This window comes from Momordica charantia, assembly GCF_013281855.1.
Source record: "Momordica charantia cultivar OHB3-1 chromosome 4 unlocalized genomic scaffold, Mcharantia_2.0 BLBB01000004.1, whole genome shotgun sequence".
Taxonomy (NCBI): Eukaryota; Viridiplantae; Streptophyta; class Magnoliopsida; order Cucurbitales; family Cucurbitaceae; genus Momordica; species Momordica charantia.
In genome coordinates this window covers 23,735,359-23,760,319 of record NW_028275162.1, presented here as the reverse complement: position 1 = coordinate 23,760,319, position 24,961 = coordinate 23,735,359, and the positions used below count along the sequence as shown (strand labels likewise).

The 24,961-nt window shown below is 32.8% G+C and overlaps 3 protein-coding genes across 3 annotated transcripts; 1 reads left to right on the top strand and 2 right to left on the bottom strand.

Moving 5' to 3' along the window:
- Positions 1 to 4,820: 4,820 nt before the first annotated feature.
- LOC111011902 (chalcone synthase) lies at positions 4,821 to 7,464 on the top strand. The gene is made up of 2 exons (XM_022285880.2): positions 4,821 to 5,036; positions 6,291 to 7,464. The coding sequence occupies exons 1-2, from the start codon at positions 4,874 to 4,876 to the stop codon at positions 7,271 to 7,273; spliced, it is 1,146 nt and encodes a 381-aa protein (XP_022141572.1). The 5' UTR covers positions 4,821 to 4,873; the 3' UTR covers positions 7,274 to 7,464.
- A 662-nt stretch (positions 7,465 to 8,126) lies between these two features.
- On the bottom strand, positions 8,127 to 9,226 carry LOC111011820 (putative calcium-binding protein CML44). Its single transcript, XM_022285719.2, has one exon. The coding sequence runs from the start codon at positions 8,819 to 8,821 to the stop codon at positions 8,321 to 8,323; it is 501 nt and encodes a 166-aa protein (XP_022141411.1). The 5' UTR covers positions 8,822 to 9,226; the 3' UTR covers positions 8,127 to 8,320.
- Positions 9,227 to 9,790: 564 nt separating this feature from the next.
- USP (UDP-sugar pyrophosphorylase) lies at positions 9,791 to 19,731 on the bottom strand. Its single transcript, XM_022285718.2, has 17 exons — positions 19,433 to 19,731; positions 19,231 to 19,335; positions 18,636 to 18,752; positions 17,708 to 17,848; positions 17,504 to 17,600; positions 16,501 to 16,628; positions 16,352 to 16,423; positions 15,696 to 15,760; positions 14,842 to 14,902; positions 14,639 to 14,756; positions 13,887 to 14,011; positions 13,155 to 13,231; positions 12,472 to 12,577; positions 12,230 to 12,289; positions 11,885 to 11,965; positions 10,473 to 10,712; positions 9,791 to 10,140 (listed from the first exon to the last, which is right to left on the bottom strand). The coding sequence occupies exons 1-17, from the start codon at positions 19,547 to 19,549 to the stop codon at positions 10,006 to 10,008; spliced, it is 1,845 nt and encodes a 614-aa protein (XP_022141410.1). The 5' UTR covers positions 19,550 to 19,731; the 3' UTR covers positions 9,791 to 10,005.
- Between the last annotated feature and the right edge of the window lie 5,230 nt (positions 19,732 to 24,961).

Below are 24,961 nucleotides of genomic sequence, written 5' to 3'. Positions count from 1 at the left end.
CAATTTCATACCATATGTATATCAAACATATATCACATATATATCAGGAGTATATCTGTCAATCATTAGTATATCAGAAGTAATTTATCGTTGGTTCGGGCCTGTAGGATATATTTGTAATTTAGAACGTGGGCCTCCATTTTTTTCAAAAGCAAATGCTATATTTGAAAAACTCAAACCTTGTTGCTATTTTGCTTATTTTCCTAACTTTTTTTACCATATCTCAAGTTGCCCCTAATATAATATTGTACATTAAACTTTTTTTACGGTAACAATAATAATTATAGTTACAATATAGTCTTGTTATATAACATTATATAATAGATAAAACACGATACAACATTCTTAAAGTTCATGACATACATAAAATAATAGAAAAAAATAATTTAATTCATATACATGAATTCATGTCTGTTACATCCATAACTTAAATATATGACTTTTGTTAAAAAAAAAAAAAAAACTTAAATATGATTTATGTTCCAGATGAAAATGATTTCAAATTACAAAATTTTAAATAATGGAAATGATTTTGAATTCCTCGTATTTAGAACCACATTGATTCTAAATAATTGAAATTAGAGAATTGAAAAGGAAGTGTGACTATTATATCTTTGTAATTTTGTAATATTATATTAATAATAGTACAATATTTTCACATGAAATATAATCATTTAACCCAATCAAATTAATAAATTAAATTTTTCAATTAAATTTTTAGAAAAAGTAAAATAAAAAATATAAATATTTATATTGAAATATATATTTTTAAATCTAAACTAAAATAATCAATTTGATTACAACTAAAAGAAAGAGTAAATTGCATAAAACACCCTTAAACTATGGTAGTTGTTGTAATTACACCCTTAAACTTTCAATTGTAAAAATTAAACGTTGAGATTTGATAAGTGAAAAAATTGGACCCCCAAATATTTAGTAGTAAATAATAAACCCTCAAACTTTCATAAATGATAAAATTGCATCCCTAACCTTTAAAAAATTACATTTGGTTTACTCTTATTTCCTTCGGATCTCTACTTTTTCTCACGCTCTCCCAACATTCACTGATTTTGGTCATTTAATTCCGGTCGAAATGGAAATTGTGGAAAATTGATTTTTAGGTGCAGGAATTCGACGTTCTCTCTCTCTCTTTTTTTTTGGAAAATCATTATGAAGAAAATCATTTATAAGAGAAATAGCCCCAACAGAGATTGATTTAATGGCTATAATTTTTCTTCAATACCGCAGAACTCGGAAGTGAAATAAAATTCCAAGAAAACAAGATCACAAGCCCTCAAACAAAGAGAGTGAGTGTGACAAATTTTTGGTGGAGGCCCTTCAGTTCCCATGAGGTTGCTGCGAATAAAAAGACACAGAACAAAATTAGCTTTTATTTCTCAGTAACTGAGAAATAGGCACAGATAATTTTCAATGGAGCAAATATATCATTCTTCTCAATTAAAGAGGTGAAATTTAATTTTATGGATATTCCAATTCTTCAGCATTTGTTTAGAGAATTTGGTGTTAAACAGAATGGGTTTGAATATTTTGTGAGACACAATTTTAGTTATCCTTCTAATACTCATTTTAAGGGTTTGTGGGAGAAATAGAGTAAAATAGGATGTAATTTTTTTAAGTTTATGGGCTTCATTTTTACTATTAAATGATTTAGAGGTTTAATTTCATCGTCCATGAAAATTTGAAGGTTTATTTTTTACTAATAAATGTTCAAGGGTCTAATTTTTTCACTTATCAAAATTTTTGTTACTTTAGGGGTGGTTTGTACAATTTACCCTAAAAAAAACTCAAACCATTAATCTATTTTCACTCGTATTTTTTTTTTGAACTATTGTGTTCATACTTCCTCATTTGAAAAAAAAACAAACATAACAAATGTCATACTAAAACACAATAACACATGCACAAAGAATATATATATATATATAGAAATTTTAAATGTATCAAACTATGCAAATCCATTTTATTTGGAACTCAAATTATTTTGATCCTAATTAGTGTTATAAAATTGAAATAAAAAAGAAATAAAACTGATCGAGACCATCAAGCAAAATAGGTAATTAATTTGGTTGTTGATTGAATGGTGATCCAAAAAGACGTAGGTAGAAAGACAAAAAAGAAAAATTGCAGTATGCTTGACAATTTGCGTAGAAAAATATTCATAAAATAATTATATAGGTGTAGGGTAGAGTGATGAGAATAAATTTAAAAAAAATGGAAAATCTATTTTTTCTCTTAAAAATATGGTAAATTTGGAACTTCTTATGTTTTAATTTCAAATCCTTCTAAATTCGACCTATTTGGAACGGAATTTTTTTGTTTTTATCAAAAAAAACAGATTTTAAATCTTTTGCAATTTCAAAATTTTCCTTTCTTTTCACACAAAACAACATAAATGATTTAAAAATCAATGCAAATCAATGGTTCCAAAATGATTAAGATATAAAAAATATATATTTTTTAAGTTAAAATCTTTACCGTGTAATATATTCATCTAAACAAAAAATAAATATATATATGAATTCATGTCAGTCATGTATTATAGGATAAATATGAATGTGCGGTTAATGTAAAAAAATAATATTTTCTATAGATTGAATTTAATCTTACTCTATAATTGTAATATATTTATCTAAATAATTAATCATACTTCCTCAACACAAAAAAGATTTTTTTTTGTGTTGAGAAACAAAGACGTATTAATTATCATGGATGAATCATTAGTTCAATTAACTATGATTAATTACGAAGGAATAGGTTCAGATCTTAGGATGACCATCTAATTTAGAAATGAGATTTTTATTCATTTGAGTTGTTTACTACAAATTTTTTTAAAATCGAAATCGAAATCGAAATATATACCCGGTAGTAATAATTATTGATATATATGTTTGGTAGCAAATTCAAAAGTCAAATTTGAGCAAATTTTAATTTTCTTAAATTTTGTCAACCATAAATTTCTAACTTTGTGTAAGCATTCGACTTTGCGTACTCCCGATATATTTGACTTTTTCTCCACTCCCTTCTTCCACAAGGCGCTTGTAATTATTGGGCTCGACTTTTTACAGTTGACTTTTTTTACGAGGTGATATGGTGACATTCGTTATTTTTAATGTAACAGTTAGGATGGAGATATGATGACATTGGTTGATTTTTTGAGCATTTATTAATCATTGTTCTTTTTTAGATACACGAGCATTTATTATTATGTTATTATTTTATTCGAATTATGCGAGAAAAAAAAAATGAACCAGACTTTTTGGGGAGGTTCTTTTTCTTAGCTATCCAAGCTCTTTTACTTGTAGAAATTTTCCTTTTCCATTATGAAATCATAGATTTGTATATATATGTTTTTCTTTTGAACTGGAAAGAGTAGTTGTAAAACTTGATTATAAGATATATAAATAATATTTTTTGTGCTTTCTCTCATCAAAACGTAAAACCCAAACTTTGAGTCGTAGAAAAATATAATTGTCTAAACCGTGATGGAAGTGCTATAATTTATTGATAGTTTTAATAGCTACTTTCTTGTAAAGAGAGATAAGGTTTATTTTCCGAAATTATTAAAGTTGATAAATTCAAAATGGGGCTTATTAGGAAAAAAAATTTTATTTTTACATTTTGAATTTTCACCATGAACTTTTAATTTCATATAAAATTTGAACCATAAACTCAAATACGTGTTGTAATTTTTACTTTTCTATTCAATTTTCTCTAATTTGGTCTATTAATTTTAAGGACAAAACTTCGCTCCTTAAGATTTAGTAGCACGTCCTCCTAAAATGTCTACGTGATCAACAAACTTCAATATCTATCTCCTATTTTTCTCCTTTAATTTTTCTCTCGTCCTTGTTTCTTTCTTTTTTTTTTATTTTCTCTCTCCTCCAACTTCTTATTCTCCCTTTTTCTCTCTTCTACAAAGCCTCACTAATTTTATCTCTATTTTTTTAATATTTTTTATTTTAAAAAATCGTAAGTAATTCTCTTATTCATTTGTCTTATCTATTTTTGTTCAATTTAATGTATCCTTTTGTATTTAAAAAACATGAGAAACAAAGATAAACTAAAAGACAAATATTTGTTTAAAAAGAAGTTAAATTTTCTACCCAAATGAAAAATATATCAAGTTTTATTTGTGGCAAGAAAAAGAAACATAAGAATTCTCTTTTGTAACCATGGAAAAAATATTCTTTTTGAAATAGTATTGAAGAGACACAGTTAAAAAGATAAAATATATTTATATATAAAAAAAAGATATAGTAAATTCGAATTTTTTAAGCGAACATTTGAATTGAAACATATAGTTCGAGGTAAAATAAGAACTGAAAAATGAAGGAGATGTAATGCAACATAGGGGAGAGAAGAGATGAAGAGACAAAATAGGAGATATTAAAAGTAAATAAATAAAAAAAGAAAAAAAAGCCAACATTTATCTACATGTTATTGGGCCAAAGAGGTATTCCGATAAGTGATCACGAATCTTTAGTAGCAAAGTATTTTCCTAATTTTAACAAATAGCAATAAAAAATCTCCAAGAACTCATTAATTTTAATGGAAATCAAAAATTTGATTAAAATCAACTATGTATTGAGAAGCATTTGGGGTGCAAATTTGACTTATATTTAGATAGCTTGGGTATAACAAGTTCCATAAGATATTTATCTATCTAAGAAAGAAGTCGTGAATTCGAATTCCCACCTTTTCATATTGCACATTAAAAAGAGAAAAAAAAAACAAAGAAAGAGAAAACATTATATATATATATATATATATGTGGTCGAATTGGAAAAGCAAATCCATCGGGTTAAATAATTTTGTACATCTTGTTCTGTAGAGTTGAAATTAGAACAGCTAAATGGTGTCGGAGAAAGAGGAAGGCAATAACAGAGCTACCATTTTGGGCATTGGCACCGCCGTCCCACCCAACTGTGTCTACCAAACCCAATTTCCCGATCTCTATTTCAGCCTCACCAACACCCAACACAACACACTCTTGAAACAAAAGCTCCAACGTATTTGTAAGCATTTTTCTTCCCTCTCATCTCATCATCCAAATTCCAAACGCAACTACTCTAATAATGTTATCCAACCTCCATTTATTTATGAACGTATACACACAAATTATGTCCAAGCAAAAACTCGAAGAATTCTGCATGAAATTGTTTTAGCGTACAATATTGTAATGATATGAACTGCCTAAAGACTTTGTTAGTAATAATTTTATTGCTTTTCAATCTTACCATTTTTCAACATATTAAGTAGTTACTATGGTTGATAGTGTGGTATTTAGGGTTTAGTACTTGGGAGGCTATCTAAACTCTTGACATTAGATTGTTTGATAGATTAGTTCAGGTTATAATCTTGGCCATTGAGTTTTTTCTTTTGAGTTTGGCTAGGAGCTACTTCAACTATTTTGCAATATAATTCGTGTCTTGAGCTTGCCAAAAACATTCAAAGTAGGATCGATTGATCATCATATCTTGGGAAGAAGTCGACTCTTTGAACCCAAGAAATTAGTTTTTTTGTTTTCGTTTTTTTTTAATTTGTCTCAGCATCTTTGATCTTAAGTTAAATTGATGTCGTCTAAGCATCTTCGAACCCACGACCTAGAGATAAGTGTCTTAACTAGTTGAGTTATGTTTATGTTGAAATTTTAATTATTTTGCATAAATTAATATATTTTTACTTTTTATTCGAATTAATATAAATTAACTAATTAATAAAATAATAATAAAAAGTTTAAATTAATTAGATTTATTAGATAATCTTAATTAGTTAGTTAAAGTATAATTAATAAATTAATTATAAGTAATATATTTTTATTAGTGAAAATTATTAAAAACAATGGTATCTTTTTACCAATTTCCATTTCCACCCACAAAACTCGTAAATCAACATGCTCAAAAGGTTAAACATCTATTTTGGTTTTTGTGCTTTAGTTTATTTTGATATATGTATTTTTAAAAGGTTCAATTTGGACCTTTTAGTTTCAATTTTGGTTATTTTATTCCCGGGTTCATTTTGGTTCTTTTAGTGACTATTTTGGTCCATAAATTTTATTAGTAATCTCTTATTTTTGTTCCATAATTTCAATACGATACGACATTCAATATATTATTAAAATATAACCATGATTTTATAGAGACCAAAATGATCCTTCTTCATAGTGATCCAAACGAACATTTGGAAAGTAAGAAGACTAAAGTGAAGCGAAAAGAGTCAAAATGGACAAACTGCAATCTTTGATGTCTTCAATTATACGTTGTGTACAGGCGAGAAGTCGGCGATAAAAAAACGTTACTTCCATTGGAACGAAGAGATATTAAAGGCAAACCCTAACATGTGCAAATATGGTGCTCCATCGTTGGACGCTCGCCTGAAAATGATGGCGGAAGAAGTCCCTAAACTAGGAAAAGAAGCAGCTCTCAAAGCCATTCAAGACTGGGGCCAACCCATCTCCACAATCACACATCTCATCTTCACCACATATTCTTCCAATTCCATGCCCGGACCCGACTTCCATCTCTCCAACCTCCTCGGCCTCCGCCCCTCCGTCGGAAAATACATGCTTTTCCAGCTCGGCTGCCACGCGGCCGCCACCGCCCTCCGCCTCGCCAAGGACGTCGCCGAGAACAACTCCGGCGCTCGTGTTCTCGTCGTGTGCGTGGACTCCACCACCATCGGCTTCCACGCCCCGCCCGATGAACACGTCGACATGTTGGTCGGCCCGGCCATCTTCTCAGACGGGGCCGCTGCCGTGGTCGTTGGCGCCGACCCGGATGCCGCCGTGGAACGAGGGCTGTTTCAAATAGTCTCGGCCGGGCAGACAGTGGTCCCGGACACCGAAGATGATGGAGTCCATGCCAGCATCAAAGAAATGGGTTTGGTCTACCATTTGTCACGAAACATACCAAAACACATTGGCAGAAACATCGAGAAATGCTTGGCTGGCGCTGAGTGTGATTACAACTCGTTGTTTTACGTGATTCATCCGGGGGGTCGTGCAATTCTTGATGAAATTGAGAAGAATCTTGGACTGGGAGAAGCCAAATTGGAATCCAGCAGGCAGGTGCTGAGTGAGTATGGGAACATGGGAGGCCCCACTGTGGTGTTTGTTTTGGATGAGATGAGGAACAAATCCATTCGACAAGGGAAGAGCACCACTGGCCATGGATTCGACTGTGGTGTGCTTATGGCTTTCGGGCCAGGCCTCACCATTGAGACTCTCATCTTGAAAAGTGTCCCCATAGTTTAAAGCTTTGCCAACTGCTGTGTGAGATTGGTGCTATCAACTGCCGGAATAAGTTTAGTTGTGTTGTTGAGTTTCTCGTGGTATTTTTATTGGCATGTATATTTGTTCTAATATTTGTGTCCTTGATCTCAGGTCGTGAGATCTATATTTTCCCTTCGGACCAAATAAAAATAAAATAAATGTTGTTGAGATCATTGTGGATATAATCAAAAAAATAAGGTCTCATTGTCACTTTTTGTTCCATTTGTGTCTTCGATCTTGAATTCAAAATATTCAAAATCATCAGTCCTTGCAAAAAATAATAATAAAGAAAAGAAAAGAAAACTCACTTATCCAATTATTTTTTGTTTAAATATAAAAAGTATAAGAGATCTATATAAAAATAGACCCAGAAAGGAAAAAATTGGAAGACTTTCCAAATGCAAAGTTGAATACATTTTATGCGTACAATTTCTATGGTTGATGTTATCGTTGGTTGTTTCGTTGTTGGACGTAAGATATAAATCAAAGCTCTTCAAATTCGTCTTCCTAGCTTCTAGAACAATCATCATGTCTAAGTTGTCAACTTGTACAATAATTCCGTTTTTTTTTTTCCAATACTCGAATTTCCTGGAATTTTCGAGCATGTGGAAGACTTGATACGCAAAACAATAATAAAAACCTTTGCAATAATAATAAATAAATAGGTTTTAAAAAATAGACATCTTGAACAAATACAATCACCATTAAAAATAACCGTAGATTATTAGGTATCTTCTTTATTTTAAATATTAATTTTCCCTTGAATTTTTTTTTTTTAATTCAAGCTTTTGTAGGATAGAGGATCGAACCATCAACTTTTAAAAAACTTTTAAAATGATAATAAATCCATGTGATGCATCAATAGAGATGTAAACGAACTAACCGTGGCTACATTTGAATGATAGTATTTTTTTCTTCCTAGCAGGACAAATAGGTATGTATTTTTTTTCTTCTCTTTTTCTTTTCTTGTGTTAGCTAAGCTTATTCAATAGAGATCAAAACTTCTCAGCAACCTCAGCTCAAAGAGAATCAAGAAGTCGTGAGCAACATCATGTTCTTAAACTCCTCGAAATCGAGTTTCCCATCCAAATTGGTGTCATAAGCTCGGATCATGTTTCGGCACTCGCTGTCGCTTCTGTTTGAATCCCAAAGCTCCAGTCTCAACAACACACTCCGAAGCTCCTCACAAGAAATGAAGCCATCATCGTTCATGTCAAAAACTTTGAACGCCATATAGACAATGTCAACATCTTCCTCCCCTTCATGCCCATCCAACATCTCATTCTCGTCATCGCCCACACCGCCGTTGCACTCGCCTTTGTTTCGCTTCGATATCGACTCGTAAAAGAACAAGAACTCATTGAAGTCGAGGCTTGGTTTCTCCAGAGATGACTCGAGCTCTTCCATGGTTAGCTGGATGCCAATACGGTCGAGAAGCCAATGGAGCTCCTGTAGGCAGACGAGGCCATCGCAGTTCTTGTCGAGTTTGTTGAAGATCTTAAGCAAGTCGTTGGAGCAGATCGGAGACATGTTTTTGGTTTTTGGCTTTGAATAACACAACAGAAGATAACCAGAGGAAACGTGAAATGCTACGTTATTGTTGTCACTGAATGATAGATTGGCTGCCGCAGATTTTAATTTTATAGACAAAGAAGAGATGAGAACTTTGAAGGGCCATAAAGAAAGGGAGAAATGGAAATTTGCTAGAAGTTTCTACTTTTCTCAGTCTTCTCTTGCTGTTTCGTACAAATCCACATTCTATTGGATGTTAATGGTCAGCTCTAACATTGTCCATTGGATCCAAAATGAAATCAATTTTGTAGAAAAGTCCACAGAAGTTGAGAAGATTTTTTTCCCATTAAAATTTTGTAGAAATTCATGAGATATTTTGATCGCTTTCGTCAATCACAATTTTCCATACCCACCCCACTTTGGTTGATTCCATTCATCCTGGAAAGCATCAGATTGGTCAGACAATAAGACAGATTTTATTTGGGTTTCTAAATCTCCTGGACGAGCAATGGACAGCAAAGACAGAAAAGTTTGATGAGCTCAAATCTGTGGCGATGCCTACGAAGAAATTGTAGTATCATTCTCCTAACAGTTAGATGCAAAGTTGTTTCGTTTCTAATAGCTCGAAAAAGTGCGTAATTTAGATCACCAAGTTGAAGCCGCCTCTTATTTTCCTGGGTGATTATACAGAGCTACTAGCCAAGAGGAGGAAAGGCCAAAAAAATGAGCTACACACATTTTCCTGGAAATTTCCTATAGTCAATGGAACATTTTTTCTATTGCCAGAAAAAGAATATAGTAGTCCTAGTCTGTGGTGGGAATTCACAAGGCGGTTTTGTTGAGAATGAATACAGGCCAAATTGGAAAAAAGTAAGGCTATTTTTGAGGTGGGGTTGCAGCTTTTAATTCTATGTATTATGCAAACACGAGGGTCACACCCCTTTCTGGATATGAAGGGTCAAGTTCAATCATGCCACAGAACTGGAGTATCATAAATTTCATCCTCCCATCTCAAAAATTTTATTACTCAACCGAATTATTCGAGGCTAACTTAAAATATATATTTATTACAGAACAAAAATGTTACAAAGTTTCTTTTCCTAGAGTGAGGAAGGAAAAACTTATTTCACAGTGAAAACTGGTCCAACAAATACCATGAATAAGAACTTCACCTTCGAGGCATTCCAGGCTGAAGTCCTGGCTCAGTTTCTCTCTTCCTGCTCGATTTTGTTGATTCTGAAGCCCCTGATCCTTATTTCCTCGGGCACCGATGTATCTTTATAATCAATGGGTTCAAGAGTCCAGCCTTTGTTTTGCACCGAACCGCCTACTTTTACCTGCCAAGACGAATACAACATGGCTCAGTTGATGCAAGTGAAAGGTCAATCAACACACAACAGTTGGGAGAATTCTATTGTCTGTTTGAAATAGTAATTTGTCTATGTGCGCATGGAAACTATTGTATTTGACGGAATAATTCAAATTGGCAGGTAATTCTAAGCATGTGTAGTTTGAAATACTGCACCAAAAGAGCCGAATATGCTTCCAGTCTGATGCTGAATAGAAAAATCTTAGAAATTGTTTTCTATAGTTGTGGGCAGATCTTACCAATAACAGGAAAATGAAAATCACTCAATTTTAAATTTTATATCCGTTGCTATCAGCATACCTCAGCATCTTCAACTGCATTCACAATAAGAGTTCCATCCAAGGAGAGGTCTTCAAGATAAACATTACGCCCCTTAATGACCATGGTAGAACGCTGAGAGATGGAGCAGTTTCCGCTAACTCTGCTCTTTATCTGCGAAAAGGTTAAACCCCACTTGGGTTTCCATGTGACGCGAGGCCAGACTTCAACCTCTTGGCCATTGAATACTTGTTTGATTGGATCGGCTACTTGGACTCCTGCCTGCCAAGATAGAAAGTAAAGGCTCAAGTTCTAAATACCAAGGAGAGAGTTACTAGCTTAATCTTAGTAGCTGACAGCAACTAACTAAAGTGATTTATATGACATCACTGCCAACACTTTCATACACGATGTTCATTCCATCGTATATAGTGATACAAGCTACGTAAACGCAGCAGACACATACACCAATTTTAGTTCCTGCACTGAAAGAAAATAAATAAAGGACTCAAGCTGAAAAGAAACAGATATTTCGGTTGAAAGACAGTTACAGGAATTAAAACATTTCACCAACGGTGAGAAGTTCCAGGACTGCCAACATATTAAGTGGCATAGGGAGTCTTTTTCTGAACCAGAATACCCTCCCCATCAGATTCGAAAGTCAAAACATCAATGCCGAGCAAGTGATAGAAGCGAAGAAATGAGAATGGACCTATAAAATTCCACCTAGATGAGAAATAGATGAGTTGTTAAGGTAATATTCCTCAACATCTGGTTCTTCCCGTTTGTCCAAGTCCAAGTACACACACCTTTGAACCAAGGAAAACTTGTTGATTTTTATGGTATAAAGATGACTGTATTTTCCATTCAACAACAGGCCACTAGATAAGAACAATTTTTGTTGATTTTTGTCGAAGCTCGATATAATAATGAAAGAACCCTAATGGATGCAAAAAAAATAAAAAATAAAATTCTCAGAGGAAAAGTAGCAGGCCGTCACCTCCTTTAGGAGCTTGTATCCTAAACAATTTTCCTTTTTCATTTATCAATTTCTTCAACTTGCTTACATGCTTCCTCTCAAGTCTCACCTTTCTTAGAACACATTTTAATTCTCAGCCAAATTTTGAAAACAAAAAGTTCTTAAAATTACTTTTGTAGTTTTAAAAAATTGGCTTAGATTTTGAAAAATTTTGTTACAAGTATGATGAAAAAATAAAAACACATAGGTAGAAGTAGTGTTTGACAAGTTTAATTTTCAGAAATAGGAAACCAAAAACATAATGGTCATCAAACAGGGCTTTAAAAGGGTGAATACTTCTGATTTTACAAAACGAAATTCATGTTATAGATTGTAATTATATAGGACTTCAAAATCTTATTGCTTTCGTGATTTTGTTTTTACTCATAAAGTTTCTCATTTTCCTTAGACAGGGGGAGATACTGTGATATGATACCTTTCTGAGAATAAGACAATTTGCACGATAGATGGCCATTTCTCCAGAAGTGGCACTGTGATATGGATTTCCCTTCGGTACCTACAAAAAATTTAGTTCATAATTTTGAGTGATAAGTGAGCCAATCACACAAAGATATATAGATACTCGTAAAGTTTAGTTATTTACTGAAACTATAGAATTTAATGATATGTATTCAGGTCAAACTTTCTTGAGATTGCAAAACCAAGAATAAAAGTGAAACAGGTGAACATGAATAGATGTGTTCTAAATGTGTTCCTGATATCTATAATTTTCGAACGGTTTGTTGAATAATGTGAATTGTTCTAGGGGTTCCAACTTTACCTTAGCAGCATCCTCGGGGTTATTCTTCACTGGTGCATAAGCAAGCCAGATATCCATCACCTAAAAAAATGAAAGTAAATGCTTTAAACGAAAATAAATATTTAACAAGAATAGTTATTTCATCAATAAGAGAATTAAGACAAGTTCCACTGGACTCGAGAAAAAAATAATGAGAAGAATCAGAGTAAGTTGCTTTTTAGGAGAAGAAAATATGTATTACTTCCTAAGAGAAGAAAAATTACCGTAAATCCAACCCTAGCTGATGCAGGTAATGTTTTTGGATAATCTTGCATCATACATTCCAATCGGGTTGAAGATTTAAAAGAAGTCTTGCTAGCATCTTTATATCTGCAAAATTATTGAAGATGAACGAATTTGTAAGCTGCCGTAATCATGTAATAAAAAATGAAACAGTGTTTAATTTTCAAGGCCTTTATCATAATTGAAAGACATCTTTAAAAACTGATGAAATCTTTTTTCCCCCCAAGACTGTTTCTAGCAACAGCATTGTACCAAGTAAATTCCCGTCAAATTTTGTAACCAGGGAATAATTCATTGTGAAAGCAGTTCTAAAGCAAAATGATTCAATTATAACAAAATCTCTTTATGGAATTTTTATTATTTGGGGATTCTCAATACGTGGATATTAACTAGACTATATAGTAAGTTATTTCCATTACAAGATGGAGCTCACATTTTCATACGGCTAATAAAGAATACTAAAAAAGAAAGGAAGAAATTGACAAGGATAGCGAACTTATCAAGAAGTAAAGCAACTGGATAAGAATACAGATACCACTTCTATGCAAGAAATTTGAACTTTCCATGAGAACTTCTGAAACAATGGATAAGAATCCAAGAGTTTCACACCAAAAGAAATACAAACTCTAAATGGGAACTCCAAAAATAGGGGCAAGAAAAATACTTGGGATTGACAAACTCCTTTATAGCACCTCCAGTTTTGCTCAGCTCCTCAATATAAGGACCAAGTTCTAAAATTAACTGCAAAAAGATGTTGAAGTGCAAATCACACACAAGACCAGAGAATAATCCAATCCACTATTTCACATTATATAAAATCCACAGAACAAGGATTTCCTCGCATTTATAACCTTGTGAAACATACATATCGAAAGCATTTTAATAGATTTCACTATGTATCAAAGCAGTATATAGAAGTAGAAACCTAGACAAAATCAAAGAATTACCCGTCTTTCCCAACTATTTCATATATACTTTGAGTTGGACTAAAGCGATGATAATTAGTTAATTAACTTTAAAATCTAATCGTCCATAATGATGATGTAGCATCTTTCTCTGCTTCCATTCTCACAAGTACTAGCACTTACAAGCTTTCTGTCAACTACAATCTCTTGGGAACAAAAAGAACAAGGATTAAAAACTTATGATACTATTTCACATGTACTAATAGACAGATAACACACTCAAAAAGTATTGGATTAGGTAAAAACTGGAATTTGAAAATTACAAATATGAGCCGAGAGTACAAATTATTATTAATCCATGCAAGTAGAACCAACTGGTGATGTCTTCAAGAGATTGTATAGTAAGGTGGCATGAACATCTAAGAAAAAAATGTAGCCACAAGTTTTTATATAAGAGAAGAAGAAATGCTATAAGTTTGATAGAAGATTACTTGATTTATATTTCCTGGAAAAGGAGAAAAGCCAGTCTCATTGTTGACATCACCATCAGGATGTCCAGTTGCTCTAAGCAGTGGATCAAGCTGATTATATTCCACATTGATTACCATACTCCTCCCTGACAAAGGATGAAAATATAGCTTCATTTATGATTTTCTGAGCAAGTACCAAAATGTAAATTTCATCCAAGAAAACTTTCAAAGACCTTGAGAGGGGAAATTCATAACAGCTACTGCTATCCTACATATGGAGGTCTGGAAATCCTCAGTCACCAATTACCAGAAATTGATATAAAATGTGAATGTTGTTGGTTCAACAAGTTGGATGATACACAATGCAGCTAACTATTGGAAGCTGATCCTAGCCCCTTGGTGACAAAGAAATTTATACAACAATTCAAGAGACAGAAAGACATGAAGGACCCAAATAGTTGAGATCACTATGTTTTATTGGCTGTCTCACAGTTATGTTATCAACAATTTAAAACTGCAATAATCCACAGTAGATTAAGATTTACAGATTTTAAGGTACAGCAGTAATAACAAGAAAAATGAAAAAAGAGAGTTCTTATATGCCGCTATGTTTTTCTCAGTGTTCTGTTCTCCAAGGAATAACCATAAATTCAGACAAGATAGCACATTCAATCCGACCATTAGGCATTTATGTAATCATAACATGCAAAGGAATAGTACTTTCCTATTTGTTAGCATGGAGAATTGATAATAACAAGGCTAGTCGATAGTACCATCAGCATGAGTAAGACGAGTGATTCCACCAATGGCTTCTTTTGCTTTGCGTGGAACAGCGAGAGAATTAACATGGTACTGTCTCGTAGCACTAACGCCCAAAGAAGCTGGAATTGCCTACATGATGCAAGTAAAAGATGAATCATAATAGATACTAGAAGTCCAGAACTTCCAAAAAAAACTTGGATGGTCAAGTTAAAACCTTGAATAGAAGCCCATTTGTATCTTGGAAAAAGAGAACCCATTTTAAACCGGCATCATACCTAAGGAAATCATCCAGGCAATAAAATAATTAAATGCACAAATTCAACAAGGTTAATAAAAGTAAATACCATCCAACATGAGGCAATCCTAGCAGAAAATACTTCATCAACTGCTAACATAACATAATTCCAGTTACGGATCTTGATAGTTATTACGCTCAAATTCAAACACCAAATTGGAGCAAATTGGAACTCATCATTTTGTTTGCAGGAAAAGAAGTACAACAGATCGTTTTTTCATACTAAGATTACTTTTAAACCAATGAACATGTAAAGCATACCCATCACTCCAAACCTTTCTTTTTAATAGAAACCCACCAGCCCAAATTTCATATTTACCTATTCCCTAGTTCCTTCATGATTAAAAGCCTCTATTTAGTGATATTTTTATTTTAATAAGAGATGGATAACGGATCCTTCTTGGATTACATTTTTTAAACTTAAAACTCATTCCAGTACGAGACATAGACATCTTTTAATAAGCCCACCGTCAAACTAAGAAATTATTATCCAAGATAAACATCTCGACATAAGCTTATTTATAAGTCATAACTTCAAGAACGAAATTTGTAAACGTAAACCTATAAATTTTGAGTTTATTATTATTCTATCATGCGTCTTTCAGTGGTCCTGTGTACTAAGGATCTGCAAGCATCAGCCACCACTCTGACCAACCAAGTTTATCACCAAAACGATTCTAGCTTAACAACACATAAAATAACCATCCAATAATACTGAGACTATAGTTCCAAAGCACAGTATTAGACGCATGAGTTAAGACCATGTGACTTACCAATTTTTCAGAAGGCCACTAGAGTAGAGAAGTGCATGGACATCCCCATGGCCATGAGGCTTGGTCTATGAAATGAGAAAAGTTTGAGGATGGAGTTAATTATAATATATTATATATGATATAAAGGCATAGTACATACCGTCTACAATTTGGAGATATTTCTAGAATCGAAATATAAAGGCTTAGTATATCATTTGGTCTTGTCTTGAAGTAGGCGTTAGTTTTCTATTTCGTCCCTTGTGTTTCAAGACTTTTTCAAACAAAACACTCCTCAACACCATTTAGCAATTAAAACAATTATTTCGTATGAGTTTTCCTTTTTGCTATGTTAAATATTCACTTCACCCCTACTTGATTTAATTTCATTTGCCCAAATTAAAAAGTCTTTTATCTCTACACACTTTAGACGTGAAGTCACCATTCCATTATTCAATTTTAACTACTATATTGAGAAGGGATTTGATTGAGAGTTCCAAAACATCATAGCTAAGACTGTTAAAATAGCATATACTCAAAGATGAAATGATATAGATGTCAAAAATAAAATAAAAAAAGATGAAATGATATATATAGCCTAATCCCCCCACCCCACCCTCACCAAAAGAGAGGGGAGAAGAGAGGAGAGGGAGGGAGAGATGGAAAGAGCAATGTAAAACCTGAATCCTATATTTGTTATGTGGATCAACGGCAAGCCTGGCATCATTATCATCCAAACAAGCAACTTTTTCCTATAAAAAGATAGCATCTTTAGAATCTCGTTTAGAACTGATATAAACTTCTCTAATAAACCATACAAAATACTAACCTGTTTTAAAAGTTTTACTTGTGTGGGTTTCATTCCAAAATAAGAATTTGATTCCAACAGCTGTAGCGTACGTGCATGAGTATCATCTGATGTCATTATAACAAAAGGAATCTCTGTTTGACATTCACCTATAAAGTGTAAAAAACATTGTCACTTCCCATGTGCGGAAAAATGGCAACCGGCCAGTTCAGTGAAACAACAAACTTGTGGTAAATGTAATCACATCATCAATATAATGAGTACTGATAAACATCCTAAAACCCAAAGAATTAAAGAGACTAAATTTGATAATGCATGTGTACATCCCCATTCCCGTGTCCAAATAGAAAACATTTTTAAGCTTTCTAAATTTTCAGTTCCAAGAAGCAAGAACAACCATCCCAGTCAGAACAACTATATAGTCCTCAAAATCACTTTAATGGATCTTTGAAAATATTACTTCCAAGAAAACTAATTTATTCCAAAATTCTCAGGTTGATTAAAGGAGAAAACAATACTCCAAGCCATTTCATTTTGCAGATCTAAATCTAAAAAATATATTAATATATCACACAATATACTTTCAAGTGTTTTTTGCTCACATGTTTCAATATATCTACACGTCGAAAGCCTGTTTCAAGTATGATTGCTCTTGCTCATAAACTTCCAATTCCTCTGTATTGTGCTCATCCAGAATTTTTCATTCTTCCAACAATGAATATAATTGCTCTATTTTCAGGGCCATTTTTATGTTACGTTTGTTGAGCCACAGCAACAAGCTCAATTTGGTTGGCCATTGTTCAGAAATGAGGTTGGGGTTTGAGAACAAGACACAATATCACCCTAATTCATGATGTCTTTCTGACATTCTAGTACAGTTGCATGGCGATAAGTTCCATAGAGACTAAAGAGTTCATAATTACCATTCATAAAAAATAAAAATAAAAATTTAAAAAGGGAAAGCTCTAATTTTAATTCCTTGATAAAAGTCTCTACCACTACCCACATATTAGTAATGACAGACCTGCAAGTCTATTGCTAGCTTCTTGAAGAGCCAAAACATAGTCAATGTAACTCTGTAAGAAGCACGTTCCTGTTGTAGTTTCTGCTGGAAGAGCTACCTGAAAGATGTGTATTATTGTTAAATCTTGGAACAATTGTATTATGTAGAAAACATGTCACAAATCGTTAGCTGTGGAAACTTCCATGTGAGGTTAGATGGAAGCACCTTAATTCCATTATATCCTAGCCGTTCCCCAAGCCCACCAGCAACAAGAACAAAGGCAGCCTTCCTGACTTCCTTTACGCCTCTCTCCTCAAAATTGAGGAAGCTATCATCGCCAAAAGTCAAAACCTCACCTGTCGGAACCTACAGAGGCATCATCCAGGGATCAGCAAAAATTATATCCATTGGCTCCAGTATGTTTCCAGACGCAACACATCGCTAGAAGAACGATAAAATTTGAGGGACATTGTGGTAACATAAGAAAAAATTACTATCACAGTAACTTAAGGATGTTACACTTTCTTTGTGAGTCTGTGACTAATTAATTACCTTTTTATAAGTAAATTAATTTTATGCAGACAAACATTATACATAGTGTGTTTCTCAATGTTCAATAACATAATCTTTAGCCTATCAAAATTTAACAGCCCACTTCTCACCCTTCAAGGTAGCATCACAATTTGGCAATGAGCAATTTAACTTAAAGAAATCGGGCGTTTATCTTAAAATCACTATAGAGATTTCCAAACGAACTACATTCTTTATGGAAATTGCTAGCAAGTACAAAACACAGTGATTTATTCAAACTGGAGGAATCTTTTTTAATTCTTTGACTTTTATAGGCTTTGATCTTGTTCATGTGAAATTAGTTTCTCATCCCCAAAAAAAATAAAAAATAAAAAAACTGTAATAGATAGAGGTTTAATTGCTATAGTGCAGTGTAAACTTTAATATATATTTACCATCACCTCCTGACAAAAATAACTTGTTGTCCATGCATTGTATAAGAAAATTTTCCAGCTAAATCAAAAACTTCCACAATGTTCTAGAATGTTATTATCTGTTGCCAATTTATGATGGGTTTCAATAGATGGTACAACAGCAAAAAGAGTGCATGTTTCACCAATGCCAATGGTATAAGTCTACTTACAGAAGGAGTGAAGCCATCAAATGGGTTCTTTCCTGCTTTGGAATCCGCTAAGAGTCCTCTAGCAGTCTTGATATAGGAGGCCAAACCCCCAGGATAGCTAGAATTAAGCCGAGAAACCTGCAATAAAATTCCAATTAAAGAGTCTCCTAGGCAAGAGACAAATCATTTGACTATTTCGTTCAGTTATCATGCCACCAGAGAAGCAGTAGCACGAGAAAAAGAGACAATAAAGGCAAAACTTGAAACGCGGATGTAATTTCTAAAAATTAAATCTTATATAAAATGAGGATGTTTTTCGGTTCAAAAGACTAGGAAGCTCCGCATTACAGTTCAATTACTTCCATTAGCGTATCAGTAATGATACATTTCCTTCACCTAAAAACAAAGGGAAATTTTTGTTCAATTTCTATTCTCTCTTTCCTGCTTTATGGTTGGATCAATATAACATTTAATCCTAACCAAAACAGAATGAAGCTTTTCGTTTGTTAATAAATAGGCACGTCCATTAATTCAAATAATCAAAAGTGAAGAAAGCCACTCATTCCACAACCGTACACGACAAGTTAAAAAGAAAAAATAAAAACGAAAAAAATACCTGGTCGAAGAAAGCCTCCTTTTCTTTATCATCAACGCCAGGCTCGGCCCAATGCTCAAAAAGATGAATCTGCCCCATCTCTAATAATATCTTCGCCAATTCAATCTATTCCATCGCCACCACCACCAACACCACAAAAAATAACAATGAAGTAAAATACAAAATATCCACATCAATGCATATATCACAATACGAAGCATACCTGTTCTGCCGATAAAAGATGAAGATTCTTCTGCAGATTAGGAGCAGAGGAGGCAAAATCGCCATCGATACCAAGCTGAGAAAGCTTGAGTGCAGTGGAATCGACAGAGGATGCCATTGTTCCTCCGATCAAATCGAGGAAGTCGCAAGGGTGAGCTGAACAGAAATTGGACGACGCGAGTGAAAGAGATGAGTTGAATCGAGAAGAACAGTGACGAAATTGAAGAGCTGAGTAGTTACATAAATAGAAGCGAAACGGAAGGTGAGTTTTGTGGATCTGGAAATTCCCTCCGGTCGCTGTGAACGGACGCTACTTTGCAGTTGCCAATCGGTCAGTTTAATGGGTCCCATCTCCGATCCTCGCTGGCAACGTTAATTTTTAATTTTTTTTTTTAATTAACAAGGGCGGATATATTTGGGGATACCGAAATATGCTTTTCCATTTTTTGTTTTAATTTTTTACTTCTACTTTTACATCCTCGATAGTATATTTTATATGGCAAAACTAACTGAATGGTAATTGATATATTCAATTTTTCATTTCAATCTCTAAAAGAATAGTATACTTTTATATGAAAATATTTCCAGACTTAATTGTGCTTATGAAATTTTAAATCTTCAACGTTTGTTCTTAGTAATAATAGTTCTTGTTTTATTTGTTTCACTGTCTTTATTAAAATTGTAATGATATTTATGTTCTGAAATTCAAATAAATCACATTAAAATTTTATATAATTCAACTAGTCAAGGCTTATATCTTCTGATCAAAAAGTTGGAGATTCAAATCTACAATTCAATAAAGTTTTCCCATATTACAAAGGTGGTGGGGAAAATTCAAATCTATTATCCAAGAACGAAAAAATGTGTCACTTTAAATAGGCTTAGGTCGTCAACTTGAACATAGTTTAATTAGTTAATGCACTTATCTCTAATAAAAATATTGGGGTGAGGAGTCAAACTCAAAATTTTTTGTCTGAAACAGATACCTTAACCAATTGAACTTTGTTCAAGTTAATCTTAAAGGTAGAATTTTAAGTTGGTTAAAAATACAAGTCAAACCTAAGTTAATTGCACATACATGGAATTTTATGATATTTACGAGGGCGTCTAAGTAAAATCTTCATTAATATTATGTTAAAATTTAAATAGCGTAAAATCTTCTCTCTTTTTCTTTTACCAGTTCATGTTTAATTAGATATTACTATAGGTGTATAATTGGAGAAATTTGATAAAAGATAATAGAATATTTAAATAAAATAAGATGGCTGTTAAATTTTAGATTACAATAATTTTTTTTTAAAGAAAAGTAGGTAATGACAAGGAAAAGACGTAGACATCATTTACACATTTTTTCTTTATGTTGGTACATGTTACACTTTTAACCTAATTTTTTCTTTTTGAAATCAACTTTTAACCTAATTGGTATGCCTAATTTTTGTTTTTCGCCTAATATTCAAATTTTCATCACTTATAGTCGGTTAGAATCATGAATTATTGCATATATTAAATATTTATATTTAACGTACAAAATAATTAATATTATAAAAACAAATATTTATGTTTTATAATTTCTATTCGTAATAATGTAAATTATAGATCTCTATCTTAGAGACCAAATTATTGATTGATGCTTTATCCACTAAGAGACCCCCTTTTGTTTTTCTTTAAAAATAAGCACACTAATTTTTTGAAAACTTTTTAGCTTTAAAGTGATAGATTTTGTTATTGTATTTTCGTATGTTCTTTTTTTTTTTTTTGACTTCGTATTTTCGTATGTTCTACCTATTAATCTAAAAGTAAAATATATTTTTAATTCATATAGTTTGGGGTTAAATCTTTATTTTGTCCTCGCTGGTTACACCTCCTTGTAGTGCATGAGGGAGAGTGAAGCATGCAATCTTATGAAAGAGCGGAAGGTGTTGACACTTACTTAAAAAAATGATAGAGTAGATAGATTTTATAATAAAGTTTAAGAAAAAATATATTTTTGATCTCTCAGGTTTGGATTAAGTGTCCATTTGATCCTCGAAGTTTTAAAATAGACATTTTGGGTCAAAAATGATTCTAAATAGTCCTTGAACTGAGTTAACTGTTAGTTGACTTACAGATTATTGACTAGACTATTAAATGCTGACGTGGCTTGATAACTTGTCAATTTTTTCAAAATTACGTGACAGATGAGTTGGAAAATTAAAAGATATAAATTTAAGATGGTAAAAAATAGGTTAAAAAACACATTTGGTCATTGTAGTAACAATTTAGTCCCTGAGTTTCAATTTGTAACGATTTATTCTATGTACTTTCCATAAAATAACAATTTAGTCCTTAATTTTAACCTGTAACTATTTAGTCCGTGTAGTTTAAAATTTGTAACAATTTAATCCATATAGTAAATTTTTTTATTAAAATTAAGTGTCAAATTTTGTCGTATAACAATTTAATGTTTCTAATTCATAAACACATTTGGTCTCTTTTTAGTTTATAAAAAACCATGCATACAAAAAATTTAAGGAAAAAAACATTTCACCTAAAAATTAAATTAGAAAAAAGGTGACCCTTCGAATTTTACTTCTCATTCGCGCATGTTCCTGAACCACTTCGTGTTCCCTCTTTGCTTCTGCATTATCGAATTATCTTCTTCCTTCCTATTTCAACCCCATGTCCAAAAACTCTATCGAGACCTCCTTCCTCAATTATCAAGACCTTCTTCTTCTATCATTAAAATTAAATGTTGCAATTTTGCCCTAGGTTCTTGTTTCTGCAATTTTTTAACGTTGAAGGTTGGGATTTTAGGGCTTTTTCTGCTTTTTTACTTTCTTCACTCGAAGCAATCAACTCCAAATCTTCTTCCCAAAATTGCTTCGTTTGTACCATCGGGAGAAGAGAGATAGGTTTAGCATTATTTCCACGAGTTACGTCTTGAACAGAGCAGTAACTAACCTCTTGTAACATTTCCTCGGATAACATAGTGGATGTAGGCTAAATCAGGGGGAAATTGATAGATAATTTCTTTACATTAACTTACGAAGCCAAGAGTATAAATATGGGGTCATTGAAGGGATGGACCAGACATTTATTCATTTCCAGGACAGGGGATGAAATAACACTCTCTTGGATATTCTTGCAAATTGAGCATAAAATACTGCTTAATTTTTCTCGGAAGATATAATCTCGACCTTCAGCCTTCAAAAGTTGCAGACGCAAGAACCTAAGTGTTGGATTAATGGAAGTCAGTAGCAGCCGAAAATAAGAAACGAAGAAGATGCTTCAATAATTCAGAAGCAAAGAGGAAGATGAAGTGGTTCAAGAATATGCGTGAAGGAAAAGTGATGATCAGTTTTTCCTAATTTAATTTTTACCATCTTAAATTTACATCTTTCAATTTTCCAGCTCATTTGCCACGTAATTTAAAAGTAAAAAATTGACAAGTCATCAAGTCACGTCATATTTAATTGATCAATTAAGTGATCATTTAGAATCATTTATTATCAAATCTAACGGTTTATTGTTGTAGTTCGAATATCAACTCTTGAGATGATAATTAATGTCTGTCTACAAAATTATATTTGGATTGAATCTATGTGTAACATCATGCACCTTTGTTTCGTTGAAAGAAAATATATTATAAAAAAAAAAGCAGGCAAAACACTTCCTTCTTTATTTTTCTTCCTACTCTTCAAACGCATTCTACCATCTCCCTCCACAACCGTGGAGACCACCATTGACCAAATCTCAACCCTAGAGTCTGGAGACCACCGTTTGACCAAATCTGATATCCATTTCATGGATTTATTTGACTGTTGATCATTTTTCATTCTTTTTTTTTTAAAGGAGCGGACCTTCTGCTGTGAATGAATAAACCACCATTTAACCTAAAAGTTTCCTCCTACTTTGATATCATCTTAAGAATGAACAAACAATCACTCAACCCAAAAGCTTAAGTTGATGGGTTTGATAAATTTAATTCGTTTATATAGATTCTAACAGTTTCCACCTGAAGATGGTGGAAATCCGCCCCCACAGCAACCAATAGGCCCTCACGAATACCCAAAGCCTCAGCTAAGTCCACCGACCCGCAATGGGGAATGACAAGGAAGCCACCAGGAGAAGGTGACCTTCTGCATCACGAACAATAACACATAAACTTGCTTGCAGGGATGAGGAAATGAACGAAGCATCGATATTCATCTTGAAAACCCCAGACTCTAAAGGATGCCATCGACACTGGACCCACAAAGCACTGCAGTCACAAGATACAGATGGGGTGGAATCTTCAAACTTATAACACCAGATGTTAATTACTATTTAGCTAAATTTGAAATAATATAAATAAGGACATATGGGCTCATTTTCCTTCGATCTTAACCATAGAAGTGAGCAAAAGGCAAGCGCCAAGGCAATTTGGGCTCATAACCTAAGCCCAAAGACCAAACCATTAAAGCCCAACATCCTAGATCCAACTCATTATCTCCTCCACCTTGATTGTGACAATGTTTCAACTTAATAATGCAACACTTTTATTTATTTATTTATTTATTAGGTGGATCGAAGAAAGTCGTCCGTTTGTTGTCTGTCCAGTGTCCAAGTCAGTCCCACCACACCTTCTTGCAAAAAGAATAACCCCACCCCACAAATAATAATAATAATACCCCACTCACTTTTCTCCCAAAATATAAATATCACAAAAACCACAATTTAAATCAAATCATATCCATCAATCAAAAATATTTTATTTTTATTTAGAATCATCCACAAATTGGCTGGTCAACTCAAGATAATGTTTTGATTTAAATAGAGGCGCTTTAATAGACGCTTATTATTATTACAAGTTTGAAGGAAAAATAAAAAATAAAAGGCATGAATTTATTTGCGTCGGTGAGGCGAAGGAAAGAGACTGATGGAATCGCATCGGCCACTGACAAATTAAAATGGCCACCCATCAACATGCCGCACGGATCTCAGTCCCCTCGTGGCCCTCACCTGTATAAACTTACTACTATTACCCTTTTTATGCCATTAAAATAACTGCTATTCATATTTCTAAAGTGGTAGAGATCTATTAAATATTTTAAAATTCATGAATCTATGAAATAAAATTGAAAATTTCATCAGTCCGATACAATTTAAAACTTCATGAATTAAATAAATTTAAATACTTTTTAGACCTTTGTATTTTTAAAAACTCAATTTTAACTTTTAAAAGTAACTCTTTTGATCCCTTCATTTACATAATATCACACTCAATAAATTTTTGACGTATATAAAATAGTTCATTTCTCATAGTAAAAAAACAATAAACCTAAATCTTATCTAAAATATCAGGTATAATCTCTACTTTTAATTTATAGCTTTTAGACAAGATAGAATTTACTCTGTCCCAATAAATACACTCGAAAGAAAACAAACTCCTATGTTATTTTATTGGGGCGCCTTAAATTATATGAAAATGAAAAATTCAGAAGTTTAGAATGAGAATTTATTTGCATCTTACGAAGGGTGAAGATAATGTGGAATTTTGTACAAAGAAGCA